This window comes from Anolis sagrei, chromosome 4, assembly GCF_037176765.1.
Source record: "Anolis sagrei isolate rAnoSag1 chromosome 4, rAnoSag1.mat, whole genome shotgun sequence".
Lineage (NCBI taxonomy): Eukaryota > Metazoa > Chordata > Lepidosauria > Squamata > Dactyloidae > Anolis > Anolis sagrei.
Window position 1 is genome coordinate 35,505,622 of NC_090024.1, and position 14,988 is coordinate 35,520,609.

The window sequence follows — 14,988 nt, forward strand, 5'->3', positions numbered from 1 at the left end:
GAAGAAAAAGATATACCATGCCTTCCTAGTATGAGGTGCCTTCATCTCTGGCATTTTTGAATCTTTGTGATTTTTACATCAGAGGCACTGTGGATCTATGTGCCCCTTACTCTTGCAATCACACAAATACAATGGAAACAATACAGCATAATGATATAATATCATTAAAAGGCAGCACATGTATATAGATCATAAGAATACTTTTTTGTTTTTGTTCCTTTAGGAATATTGCTGCTATCAACTGCTGTACTAAATCACATGGTATGGAAAGAAAATGACTTCTGGCACTAATATTGGGTGCAAATAGCAAATGCAGCAAACTATAAAGTACACCTGGGATGCAAACAATAAAAATATGCTTATAGAGATCACAACACACCCCCAGTTGAACTCCATACTTTGGAGAAGAAGTTTCGGTTTTCACAAATTCTACATTATGATCCTGAGAGCCAAGATAAGATTCAGGTTACTTATGACCTCATCATAAGTGCAGCTGGAATTTCCACAGATTGTGGCAAATCCGGTGATGCCCAGCATGGGACAACAGCCCGCACCCCTCATCACCAGGCTTCCCCCTATCTCATTCCATGGGGCGAAGCGTCCGCCTCCCAGCTTTCCCCCATTGATCCCAATATAACATGAGAAGCTTCCTGTGTTGTCGCTGTGGCAGGTTCTCTTTAGTTTTGTGATGGAGCCCTACAGGTTATGTATCTGTACATCATGGGATGAGAGCCAGTGAGCTCTGTCACACAACTAAAAAGGAACTGGTGTTGCCACTCAAATTCCCCCGCCTGATGAGGTTGTTGGTCCTCTAAATTTAGGTTTTGAAGGTCTAATAGTATTAATAATAATAATAATAATAATAATAATAATAATAATTCAAAGTGTCTACAATACCTAGATCACAAAACTGTCATATTTTGAGATGAAAACATAAGACCAAAGTGAAACTGTTCTAAACTGATTTATGTAATATGAATCGATTATCTCTTTACATGCTCAAATGGTGATAATGCAACTTGAGATGATGTAATGATGCAGTCTCACTGAACCATGGGTTCATTTCTAAACTACTTATACTACTTTTAAAGAGGAAGCCTATGGTGGATTAAAATATTATTGCCCCAAAGCAGCAATAGTATCTGACTCTGTGCTTAATTAACACTTAAAGAGTGATCCATTTCTTCTTTCCTCTTTGTTTCCTTCTATCTATTTTTCATCTGTAGTTCACCTTTTTAAAAAAGTATAGCCCACATATTTTATAATTTGGCAAGAGCCCAAAAAACGTAATTTTCATTATTAGAAGCCTCAAAAATGCAGGCAATTTTCTGTGCCCCAAAATAATCTGAAAGACTTGTACTATCAAAAACGTTATCTCTGAAGCTAAGGAAGAGTAACTCTAGTTAGGGATGGTAAGAGTGCTCAATGTCTTTTTTTTTTCCGCTGAGCATCTTGGTTAAGATAGTATGTCAAAATTATGAACATTGCTAAAATAAAATTAAGTTTTAAGTACCTTTATAGGTTTCAAACCTATTGGGAGGAAGTCCAATTAAAGAATGAGATTTACTTCTGTGTAAACAAGCCTAGGATCACATTGTTACTTAACAATGCATTTCTATCTATTTCAGAGAGATATAAAGATCTCTCACTCTCTTTGGGTGATGCGCTATAGGATTAGAAATCTCTCACATTGAACACAAGCATGAGTATCTCCAGACTTTAATTGGCATGCTTAGACTTCTAGAGTTTCAGAAGCTGCTGGATACAATTCTCATGGAGACACATGAGCCGCTCTTCTGGTTTTTAAGGACAAGTCTGAAGCATGCACACCAGCGGCCTAAGAAAGATTGCCAAATTCTAGGGGATTTTGCCAACTCATGAAGTCTTAATTTCCTTGGCTTTCTGAGAATCCCATAAGCCAAGAAAAAGATTTAGAGCTACCTTAGGTAACAGATGGGCTTTGTCCCACCATCCATGGCATGGATCCCTCGCTAGCTAACTTTGTTTTAAAAGCATTATTCTTTTCATTATTCTTTACAATTATATGTATAGCTATAGTTAAAGGGGTATTTTTATGGCTTGGAGGCGTGAGGAAAGGAGCCAGTGAAAGCTATATCATTTTTTAAAAATTGTCAGCATCATGGGAACTGAAGGATTATGGCCAATTTTTCTACCTGGTGATTGTGGCCAAAGTCTTGGAGAAAAGGTGGTTTTGATATAAGCGGAGGAAAACTTGGAACACACAGGTTCATCATAAAACCTCTCTGTCCTCAGCCAGAACATCTGGTCAGATGGCTGTTTGGTGACTCATCAATGAATTATAAGTACAGCTGCAAACTTCAATGAACAAACTCGTACAAATAATTAATTAAACAAAAGTTTGACAAAACAAGAAACAGAGAGCAGTCTTCAATGCTACTAATATGAAAAGGCTATGGAGTTTGTGAAGGATTTCTCACTGTGCCACCTCTTATCTCCCTCTGTGCCAAGTGTGATTTTTGCCAACTGTTGCCAGGAGTTGGCCATAGAGTCACACTGGTGGACCTAAAGTCTCCTAGAGAGGAATCTTTAGGTCCCCCAGCAAAACTGTATGACAAACTTTCAGAAATTGACCATAGGGTTGCAATGGAGGACCAAGAAATTCCTAGTGAGATTATTTTAATCAAATATGTGAATAAATGAATCTGCAAAAGTCAGTCTCACAAAATGTGGAAGGCTGACTGTAATAATAGAATCATAGAGTTGGAAGAGACCTTGTGGGCCATCCAGTCCAACCCCCTGTCAAGAAGCAGGAAAATCACATTAAAAGCACCCCTGACAGATGGCCACCCAGCCTCTGCTTAAAAGCCTCCAAAGAAGGAGCCTCCATGGCATTGGGCCATGATAATAAAAGTAGTGTCAAACTGCATTAATTCTACAAAGAAGATATACCTTTAGTGATGTGTAAAATACTTTTATTTTTCAAAAGAAATTTCCTACTGTATCTAATTTGGGAAGGGTCAAACGGTCAAAAAAGGAACTCCCACTGAAAAGAAATGTCAAGTGTGGCGATTTACACAGACTGCAGGTTATCCATGCATGGAAAGAAATTAGCAGTAACAAGGCCATATTGATCAGATGAACTCACAACATACTGCAAATGCCATAGCCAAAGTGGAAGTGGACCAAACACACTATAAATTCCCATCACATTTTGATGAAGGAAGAAAAATTGTAAAATTTAACACCACTTCTTTAAAGATTAGAATTGTAGAATTATAGAGTTGGAAGAAACCTCATGGGCCATGCAGTCCAACCCCCTGCCAAGAAGCAGGAAAACTGCATTCAAAACACCCCCGACAGACTCCTATTGATGCAGGCCAAAATCCCATTGGCTTTTTTGCCGCCACATCATATTGTTGGCTCATGTTTAACTTGTTGTCCATGAGGACTCCAACATCTTTTTCACATGTACTGCTCTCGAGCCAGGCCTCCCCCATCCTGTATCTTTGCATTTCATTTTTTCTGCCTAAGTGGGGTATCTTGCATTTGTCACCGTTGAATTTCATTATATTAGTTTTGGCCCTTCTCTCTAATCTGTTAAAATCATTTTGAATTCCGAGATGTGGTTTTACAGATAGTCTGGGCCCAAACTGTTTAGGGTCTTATAGGTAATTACCAGCACTTTGTTTTTAGCCCAGAAGCCAGTGAAGATGCCATAACATGGGAGTAGTTCTCTCCCTGTATGGCGTTCCAGATAGTGACCTGGCTTCGATCTTTGGACCAGTTGCAGCTTCTGAACTATCTTCAAATGCAGCCCCACATAGACAGCATTGCAGTAGTCTAGATGGGATGTAACTAATGACCATATCTGGCGACTCAAGATTATGGGTGCAGCTGATGCACAAGTTTTAATTGTGCAAAGGAGCTTCTGGCCACCACCAACACCTGGGGTTCTAGGGTCATGGCTGAGTTCAGGAGCACCCCCAGACTGCGAACCTGTGTCTTCAGGGGCAGTGTGACTCCATCCAACACAGGCTGTAACCCCACACCCTAGTGAGTCTTTTGACTGACCAGTAGTACCTATGTTTTGTCTGGATTTACTTTCAATTTATTAGCCCTCATTCAGTCCATTACTGATGACAGGCACTGGTTAAGGGGTAGGATGGCATTCTTGGCTTTCGATGGAAAGGAGTTATAGAGTTGGGTGTCATCAGCATAAACTTGACACCGACCTCCAAAACTCCAGATGATCTCTCCCAACAGTTTCATGTAGATATTAAACAACATGGAGGACATGATGGAGCCCTGGGGGACCCCAAAAACCACATGCCGGGGGTGGGGAGTCAGGGTATCAAACAGGTGTCCCTCAGCACCACCATCTGGGTCCACTCCAACAGGAAGGATTGGAGCCACTGTAAAACAGTGCCTCCCAATGCCATCCCAGAGAGGCTGCTCAGAAGGATACCTTGGTTGATGGTATTGAACGCCTCTGATAAGTTCAGGAGAACTAGTAGGAACACATTTCCCCTGTCTAGCTCTCTTTGTAGATCACCAAGGCAGCCAATGCTGTCTCTGTCCCATAGGCAGGCCTGAAACCAAATTGAAATAGATCCAGACAATAGGTTTCATCCAAGAAACTTTGGAGTTGTGAAGCCATCACCTTCTCTAGAACATTGCCCAAAAAGGAGAGATTTGATACTAGCCAATAATTAATCAATTGAGTGGAATACAATGCTGGTTTCTTTAATAGAGGTCTTACTACTGCCTCCCTGAAACTAGTTGACATTATGTCTTGAGTCAGAGAGGCATTCACCAGCACCTTCACCCACTCTGCCAGTCCCCTCGCACTAGCCAATTTAATTAGCCAGGACAGGCAAGGGTCTAAAGAACAAGTGGTCACCTTCGTTCTTCCCAAAATCTTGTCCTCAGGCTGAATAAGTTGAAAGGAATCCATCAAACCATGACTGACAGATGCCTCAGTTACAGCCGTAGAGACTGCATTAACACTGCTTGTCTGTCTGGTGTATTTGGATGTGCGGCGTAATCAGGACTTTCTTTGACAAATTGGGACAGTTGGAATGTATGTGCCACTTCATCCTATGTCCAAAGTGAAGAAGGCTAGCAAGTGAATTCTATTTACAATTATTAACCTACTAGAGAATATGAAATAGTGCAATGACAATTTGGAACAGCCATGGATTATGATATTGGATAACATGATTTTTAATCAGTGTTTTAAGGTTTAATTTGTTTTAATTTCTGTTTTAATGTGTATGTTTATTTTACTATGTATATATGTTTACACGGCATCAAATTGTTGCCTATATATATGCAAGCCACCTTGGGTCCCCTACAGGGTTGAGAAAGGTGAGGTATAAATAAGGTAAATAAATAAATATTCCAGTATACTGGGTGGAAGTCACTTCGTTCAGACACCACAAGTCAGAACCCATGCCACAAAGAATTCAGTTTAGTCTGTCAATTAGTAATGACCTCACTTTGAATAATTGCAGGACTTGACATTGGAAGCTATGAGAGATCCCTTGGATAGCACACAGACAGATTTCTTTGGGTCAGAAAGAACATGTATCCTCTGACAGAGCCTTCTACAGCGTATCTGTTGGGTAAGGGTAGAACCATCACAATACATTGCTCTCTCATTCAAATTATAGCAGGTTATGCAGAAAAATATCAAATGTCTTTAAGTGGTCCAGGAAAATCAACAGGATGAAATTTCTCCCTTCTGTAGTTTCCATTATTTAACCAGATTAACACCAGTTCAGATAACTCATTTCATCCAAATGGAAATGTGATACAGGCATCAGTAGCAGAAATAGCCTACCTGGGGCTTATGCTCTGCAAATTGTCCTCTGTTTTTAAGCATGGTGATTTTAAGTTACTGCTAATATAGGCCCCTACATATGTAAGGTGTTGCTTAGCGTGGCTATATTTTCTCATTAGGAGATGTGAAATGAAAGTATTACTGCCATTGCATCACCTGGGTTCAAATGAAAACAAGATGATTTTTGCCATATTTTCTCTTTACAGATCTTTGCAACCAAATATGACCAATACTTTACTGATCTCAATCTTCAATCAATCTAATAAAATCCATAAAACTAACCTTTACTCACATGGTTGCACCCTAAAATACATACGGAAAAAGGAAATGGGAAGAGAGAAAAAGAAAGGCAAGCACTTGGTCAACTCTGCTGGTGGAAAATCTCTGCTTTCTGCTTTACTATATGGATTAATTTTATCATATGGATTTGTTATACTGGACAGATAGACTCAATCAAGGAAGCCACGTTCCAGAGTTTGCAAGACTTGAGTAGAACAGTTGATGATAGGGGGACTTGGAGGTCTCTCATTTATAGGGTGGCCATAAATCAAAGTGGACTTGATACTAGTTAACAACAATTATAGATTGGGTTCCAGGCTATTTGAAGGACCATATATTTCTTTATGAGCTCATTAAAGCTCAAGGATTTTCAGGAAAGCCCTTCTCTCTTGGTGCTCTCAGACTTTGAAACTCTTTTTCTAGAGAGGGCGAGATTGCACTGTCCTTCTAAAAGCCTGAGAAGCATTCTTATGCAGTCAGCTGGCATACCGATATCTCAGGCTAATACGGATATGTCTTTGAATAATCATAGAATCATAGAGTTGGAAGAGAAGCAGGAAAATCACCAGTCATATGTTGACGGTACTTATGTCTTTGTATTAATACTTATGTATTGTTGTCTGTATGCGGCACTTGGAGTGCTTCAGTGAGCCGTGCCGAGTTCCTTTCGGGAGATGGTGGCAGGATACAAATAAAGATTCATCATCATCATCATCACTGTACTTCCCTCTGCTGCATCCAGATGCATGGTAGAACTGTATTTATTTAAATGTAATGCACAACTATTTGGGCTTAATTGTTTAGCCAAAATGGAGGTGCACATTAATACAATGGCACATTAGAATCACGCACTTAAACCTGCTTGTGCCCTCCATCATGCTGAGGCTAGTGAACTTGCCAGTCTCAGCTTGATGGAGGAGCGGCAGCTTCCCAACTGGCCTCATTCAGGCCTTCTCCTTGCCTCTCAGCTGAAAGAACAATGAGGCACGGCTTCCTAACTGGCCTCATTAATGGCCTAAATGAGGTGAGTTGGGAAGCCACCACTCCTCCATCAGGCAGGCTGGCAAGTTCAGGGTCCCTTCTCCTTGCCTCTCAGCTGACAGGGAAGGGAAAGAGTGCGTTAGATTTGACTACAAATCTTTGTTTTTGTAATGTACACCTAAAAACTGACAGATGGAGAAGGGATGTGACATAGATAAAAAATATTTTAGGAAAAAAGCCTCTTAACAAGAACAGTAAAGACCTAACCTAAATGTGCAGTAGGACATAGGTTATACACACATGAGAACTATACCAACTCAGAGGTTGAGATATGAAACACCAATTGAAATAGATAAGAGCAAGTCAGGTAATATGTCAATTCATCCATACAACTGATGAAATCATCTCTGCCTCTGATTCTGGTGAATTCTGCATTCAAGTCAGAATGGTTCTTTTCTGGGTTAATCCATCTATATGGACCACCACAGGATTACTTTAATAATATGCTTGTCTGAGTTGATTATACAGTTAGTACACAGACCGTTTTGGAGAAACAAGGTATCATTTACATGGGTAAGATATCAAATCCCATTCTGGTATTTATAAGCTGTTTTGGGAGAGCTGGGAAGAGGGGTAGAGACTGAAAGACAAAGAGAAAATGCTTTTAAAATATAAATACATAAAGTAGGTGTTTAGTTGTGCATCATGAGCTATTTGGACATCAGATTGTGTATCTGCCCCTCCAAGGCTTCTATAGTAGCTTTGACAAAAGCATAATACAACGGCCCTTTTGAGGAGCCCAACAACAATCTTAGCTCACTTCACACATATGAATGAAGCATCTTTAAGCCTAAGAAATAAAGGAGCTGATCTCTCAAAGTCCACAGCTGCATGTCTTAGGGATCAAACTCTTTAACAACCATTAATATTGGCAACTCAAGTCCTAAAGACTGCAGGAAGTATGCTGTTGACCATGTGACAACATCTTTTGGCCAAGAGAGAAAGATGGTGACAATAGTGGTGGTAGTCCGGGGTCAGGAGAGAAGAAGACAATTTTGATGGTAATGTTGTTTAGGATGACAATTAGCAAAGACAACTGTTTTGGTGTATAAAAAGATTTTAGAGGACAATCGTTAGCATGCTGGAGGGGGATTTTAATAAGGAGCACAAACAGCTAGGAGGAGCTTAAGGACCAGATAGAAGAGAATGGAGATGTATGGGCAGTCAGTGAGCAGATATTTATCAGGCCATGGAATCACAAAATTGCATAATTTTAAGGAACCCCAAGAGTCATCCCCTCCCCACCCACGCACACACACACACACACACACCTTAAAGTTTAACAATCCAGAGCTAAAGCATTCCTTACTGGTGGTAATCCAGTCTGAATAAGAGTCCCGCACTTCCAGAAGTAGCCCATTCAACTGTCAAAGGTACTATGGTGGTGGACTCTCTTTCACAAAAAAGTAGGAGGATAATGGATAAGAAGAGACAAATTCAGTAAGTAGCCATTGGTCTTTCTATCAAAATCACCTGTTTTAGTAGAAAGCTGAAAACTCCAAGTATGAACTTTTGGCGTCCTCATGTGTATGGGGCATAGTTTTGCCTCAAATTCCATTTAATTTCACATGCCTTTATGAATGTTTTTGTACATGTCCTCTAGGTATAATATTCAGGCTATCTTAATTTCTTTTCTCTACTTTATATCAAAGTTTTACATTAAAATTTTGACATTACTTGAGTTAAAAAAATGACTTGGGACAGAAAGAACAAGACACCTTATGAGAGTGGCTTTCCTTAAAGTTAATAGCTTAGTGATATACAAAGGAATCTTGTGCATTAAAAGTCATAGGAAATCAGATGTAAACTTGTTTTTAGAAAAGCATTACACAAATATAAGGCAATTTAAAAGCAATTAAAAAACCTCAGTGGATGGAGAGGCCAGTGGATGATGGTTTATTTGCAACAACCCAGACCAGAGCAATCCAGCCTATCAGGATAAAAATATACAGGTACATGTCAATGGACAAAGCCTCTCACAAAGAAGTTCCTTTTCACAAAGGCACAGCCCCTTTTATCTGTCTACCTCGGAGGCTTTGTTTTGTTTTGTTTAGCAGCACTGACATTGTGAAGAAAATCTGAAGGAGTGGTTCCCAACCTTTTTTTGTCTAGGGACCACTTGACCAAGGACCACTTTGACCAAGGACCACTCTCCAACATTAGTACCAAAAAGGGTTACGAGAGTTCCTTTATTATTTCGCAGAATTGTTTTCCCAAATTAAAGTCTTCACAAACTTTATGCAAATATTGATGGTTGACCGTATCAAATGCTTTATACACGTCTAGTTTTAGTAACAAAAGTTTCTCTTTTTCCCTGGTAGCATGATTAATTATATTTAGGATATTTCTTATAGGGTCAGCTATTCTTCTATTCCCAACCTTTTTTTGTCTAGGGACCACTTGACCAAGGACCACTTTGACCAAGGACCACTCTCCAACATTAGTACCAAAAAGGGTTACGAATCAGTTCTTGATCAACTTTACATTTGGTTTGGTTATTTGGGGTGCTGATTCAGAAAATTTTACTGGATAGACCACATCAGCTCTAGTTTCTGATAAAGAACATATGCCATCCAGTAGTTACCATCTGCTTGCCCACAGAAAACCATATTTAATAATCTAGAGCTGATGTAGTAGTAGTAATATTTCATGGGTAGTCAACCTCTCCCCTCCCAACATCCCAATTGCCTAGGTGCTATAAGAGGGTTTTGCGAAACCAGTCGCTCTCATTGCTGCATGGTTTCAAGACTACAGTGTAGTAATGGTGAGGCCACGGACCATATTTTCATTCTAGCAGACCACAGGATGGGAACATTTCTCCTTGTAGAAATTCATTTTGTTAGTTTTGGCCCAGCTCTTTAATCTGTTAAGGTCATTTTGAATTCTGATCCTGTCTTCTGGAGTATTAACTATCATTCCCAATTTGGTGTCATCTGCAGACTTGATCAGTTTGCCCTCTAAACCTTCATCCAGGTCATTAATAAAGTTGTTGAACAGAACTAGTCCCAGAACAGGAGCCTGCAGAACTCCACTAGTCATTTCTTTCCAGGATGAAATTGAACCATTGGTGGATACTGTGGTACTATGGATGGGAAGAATTGCAGAATAATGACAAGAACATGGCTGATGGTCCAACTAGATATTAAGGAAAATGTTATTGCCTTGGATCAGGCTGTTTTCCCTCACATAACAGGATTTCTTCAGACACATGTACCTTAGTAATCAGACTTTCAAATTAAGACCATGTTGAGCTTCCAATGACCAATCACAAAACAAAGCATGCTAAATACAAGATACACGTGGGACCAAAATCATATGCTATGGCAAACAGATGTCTTTCCAACACTGAGGAGAGCACCCCCACAAAATTATGCTAAATGTATTGTGTAAATTGATCTTTGGTTCTGCAGAAACCTGTGTTTCTAGGAGCCCAATTTATGTTGGCCAGGTTAAAGTGACATGTCTCCTTTGGCCCGAGACAATCAGCATAAACTTCTTGATGGGCAGACCAATGCCTAGCCAACCTACTCACAGAACATCTTCACTAGGGTATCAAAATCAATTTTAAAGGAACGAACAACTCATACAGGATCCCCATTTCTTTGCTTAGCTAGCAAGTTCAACCAATACAAAGCTGAACATCCTTAATTCTCATATTTTCCTTTAAACACTTATCTTCCTTGAATCAGCTACTAATTACCTGTACATAAAATATGTTTACTTTACTTTCACTCATGCGCACTTCACCATTATCTTTTTTACCCCCAAAGTCCATCCTAGATTTGATCATTTAAGCCAGGAGTAGCAATAGTGCAGGTTGCATGAAGCTCTTGGGGAGTGATTAGCTTCTGCTCTTGTACCACTCTATCCACTTCTTTCAGATGAAGATTCCAGGAAGCCTGTTTTAGCCAGTTAATGTTGTTTTCAGGGAGCATTCCAAAACATAAAAAGAGGAGAAAGATGGCCAGAAATCTCACTTCTAGTCACCACTGATGCCAACATTACTGACAGCAAAAAGTTGGAAAGTGTCCAAAAAGACACCTGTTGTTGTTGTTTTGTGTCTTCAAGCCCTCTTGACTTGTGGCATCTCTAAGGGTTTTTCTTGGCAAGCATTGTTCTGTGTACCTTTGCTTTCCTCTAAAACTTGCCCAAGGTCACCCAGTCAGTTTCAATGGCCAAATGGCATTTTGAACCCTGATTTCTAGAGTCATAATCAGTTAAACTGCTATACTTACAGAATGGACACATGCTCTCAATGCTTTGTGAAGAGTCTTATAAATGAGTTAATTTGTTTCATTTGCTCAAGCAATTCACTCATCCCATGCTTTGAATCTCACAATGAAGTCTGGTAACATTTCATGAAGTCTTATTATTGTGTTCCACTCCACTCCAGCACCATGCCCAACTCTGAGCATCTTTTCCCCTTTCAACCATCTGATACTAGAGAGAGTCCTATTTTCCCTTATGAAAGTGAAGGCAGTTGCACCCCCTTCATGAAGTACTTGACTCCAGAGCCATCATTCCATACACAGTGCAAGATACAAACCAGTCAAGGAAACATGTGTGTTGGGACATGAGCCACTGGCCTCAGTCCTAAAGATTTAGGCACCAGGGATACCTGATTTTTTTACACCTGTAAATAGGAGAAAAAAACCTATCCCAAACCACTGCTAGAGTAATATGCCATAAAACAAAACAAAACTAAAGAGAAGTACTATCAAGTGTTGCTTACTTCTTAATTCAATATTTTGTTTGGCTTCTAAAATCCCATTATTAGCGGCATTTTAATTACAATTATTGTCTATGAGTATACCAGTGAAACAAGATCCTTTACAGTACTACACTATTAAGGTCTTTAAAGTTAAATCATGCCAATGCAGATGTTTCTAATTACTCCACAAGCACAAATACTTATACAAACTGGATGGTTCCAGCTGCACAATAATTCAATTAAAGGAGCACTTATAATTGTCAATGCATGAATGAAAACTAAGGCTAGCTGTTAGGGAATCTTTTTAAAAAATAACTCTGTAAAAGAGTCATAAAATGTTTGTTTCTCAATGAAATGTTTGTTTCTCTATTAATGCATTTTTGCAAGGCACTTAGCTGCAGGGTTTTCCTCAAATGTGCATCTCATCTGACCGTAATGGAGAGACTGGCTTGGGATGCCACCCTGCCTTACAGTACAGCTTTGAAAGAGAGACAAACAAACAATGCATTTCAGAAGATATGGATGCTAGTGAAAGACTGATTGTAGCAAGTAAAATCTTACATGCACTAAGAGCTTTATGGGAGCCCTTTTCGTGCATCAAACTTGTATCATATTAGGTAGTTTCTGATTTCACAGATGTTACAGTTATAACTCTGGGGATCATGTTAATGCTTGTGTTGATCTACAACAAATTTAATTTGATAAAGCAATAACTAAAGCACAGTACTGGTTTTTGTTTTATTTATTTTACATCTTGCACCACTGAAATCTGAAGGATTCACATAAGTTGTGACTAACCAATCCCATTCATTCAGTGGGACTTCTGAAGTTAAAACTAACATTAGATCTACCCCTTAGCATTTATACAGTTCTTCATAGCATTCATCATCACATCAACCTTGTAAGGCAGATCAGGTCAATGTGATGTTGTACACACAGTGTAGAACAAACACAGATAAGAATGACTAAATAAATGAGGGTTTACTTCACACTTCAGTGAACCTAAAAAGATTTACTTAAAGGTATAGGTTTTTCCCTGGCATCAAGTCCAGTCATGTCTGACTCTGGAGGTTAGTGTTCATCTCAATGTCTAAGCCGAAGAGCCAGCATTGTCAGTAGACACCTCCAAGGTCATGTGGCTGGCATGACTGCATGGGACGCTGTTACCTTCCCGTCAGAGCAGTACCTATTGATCTACTCACATTTGCATGTTTTCGAACTGCAAGGTTGGCAGAAGCTGGGGCTAACAGTGGGAGCTCGTGCCACTCACTGGATTCGATTCTGCGACCTTTCAGTTAGCAAGTTCAGCAGCTCAGCGCTTTAACCCACTGCCCATTTACTTCTGTGTAAACATACACAGGCTTGTATTCTAAGTTTTGTTTCATAAAACAAATTTGGTGGTGAAAGTCCTGCACAACTATATTTTCAAAAGAGCAAATAAAAATAAGCATCAACCTCTCTTATATACAATTTAAAATAATTTAATATGCACACATAAGCCAAGATTGTTTTGTTCTAGTGTCTAGTTACATGGTAAAATTGTCCCTCTCCTCTCTGCACTCTAACATAAACAAGACAACAAATTCTCTTTTTGCCCCCTGCAAGTCTTAAATTTTCTGCATGTTTTCCTGAAAGTCCTACTAAATGCAATAGGATTTACTGCCAAATAATTATGCAGACGACATAATTTAGTCCAGCATCTGCCAAGGGAGGAAATGTCAATATCCATCAATAATCATTACAAAGAAGCAAGCAAGGAGGAAGAGGCTAGAGCCGTTCAGCTTATGCAATGCAAGACATCAGTGCCAGTTTCCAATACAGTACCTTGTATCACCTGTTGAACAGCCAGCATCATCCCAGAAACCGTATCGGGAACGAGATCTGCTCTCCAGTTGTAATTTGGTGCCCACTCCAGCACAGGTAGCCTCCTGACACACCACCGTTTGACGTCCTCGAAGCGAAGGGCATGGATCTTTCTCCAGATGGCATTTTTCTTTTCTCTCTTTGTCCCTGTCATGCTTTATTCCCACTCTCCCCCGTCTTTCTTCTACTGCTCTTTCTTCTGTAAGAGAGAAGATGAAAAGAAAGAGGGGGAAAAACACCTCTACAGAATTGCACCAAATAGTTGTGAACTTCAACTTCTTTTATCAAGGTTGTACTTTTGGATCTATGTGACAGGCACAGCTTTCTTCCTCGACTGTCTTTGCTTTGTCAGAGGCTTGCTAAGGATGTTTGCTGTCACCCATCACAATATCTAAAGGCTCTTCACAGGCAGCCTCTTATTTCTCTGCCCTAGATATGAATGTGATCCTAAGCTTTATGTGACAGTTTATGATTCTTTCTGCAGTCATTCCTCTCCTTATATTCAGTGAAGTGCTTGTACTTTTGGCCTGGATCCAGCATTAAAATGAGGTAGTGCTGGGCGTATGTTTGAGGTGGGATGGGCTATTCTAATACAATCAGGAAGTACCCAGCTAGTCCATAGTCTCCCAGCCAACTACGGTATTTTTCAAAAATGAGGAGAGAGGGAGAGAGTGAAAGAGACAGAGAGAGAGAGAGAATGACAGAAAGAGGGAGAGGAATTATTTTCTTTCTGTGAAAGAGGAAGGAAACAGCACAGAATTCATCTCTCCCTAACCGGAGCATAGTGCTCTGTCTTCCTGATGCTAGAAAACATGCTCTGTAACATTTGGCTAGATCTGACTGCTGTGGATCCCCTCCTTCTTTCCCCTGTAAGGCGAGACTTTAATTAAAACCTTCCCTTTTGAAGTAGAAGTTGAACAATTAGGTTGCCCGCTCTTGGCACTGACTGTATCAAGTAAAAAAGAAACAGGCAAGTATTTTCAGGTAAGCTGGCAAAGGAGCACACTATGCATAGATGCCAAATAGCCAAGGAAAGACATGTACAAACACCCCAATACTATTACTAGAAGGGGTCACCATGTAGAAGACTAAAGCAGGTAGGGAAATGTGCTAACAGAGGAACATTTCATATAGACAATTATAAAACTATGATTTATAATATGCAGGTGCTTGGAATGCAGGGGGTTGGATTGGATGGTCCACGAAGTCTCTTCCAACTCTATGATTCTATGATTTCAAATGTAAATGCCATACTAAGCATTTAGAGAAC

General features: G+C 39.8%; 1 protein-coding gene across 1 annotated transcript in view; it reads right to left on the minus strand.

Annotated features, from left to right (window-relative positions):
• Nucleotides 1–14,297, minus strand: part of SLC26A7 (solute carrier family 26 member 7) — a 97,895-nt gene extending 83,598 nt beyond the window's left edge. Inside the window, exon 1 of the mRNA XM_060775588.2 lies at nucleotides 13,680–14,297. Within this exon, the coding sequence (XP_060631571.2) occupies nucleotides 13,680–13,872 (193 nt within the window). The 5' untranslated portion in view covers nucleotides 13,873–14,297. The remainder of the gene's footprint in view (nucleotides 1–13,679) is intronic.
• Nucleotides 14,298–14,988: the final 691 nt, after the last annotated feature.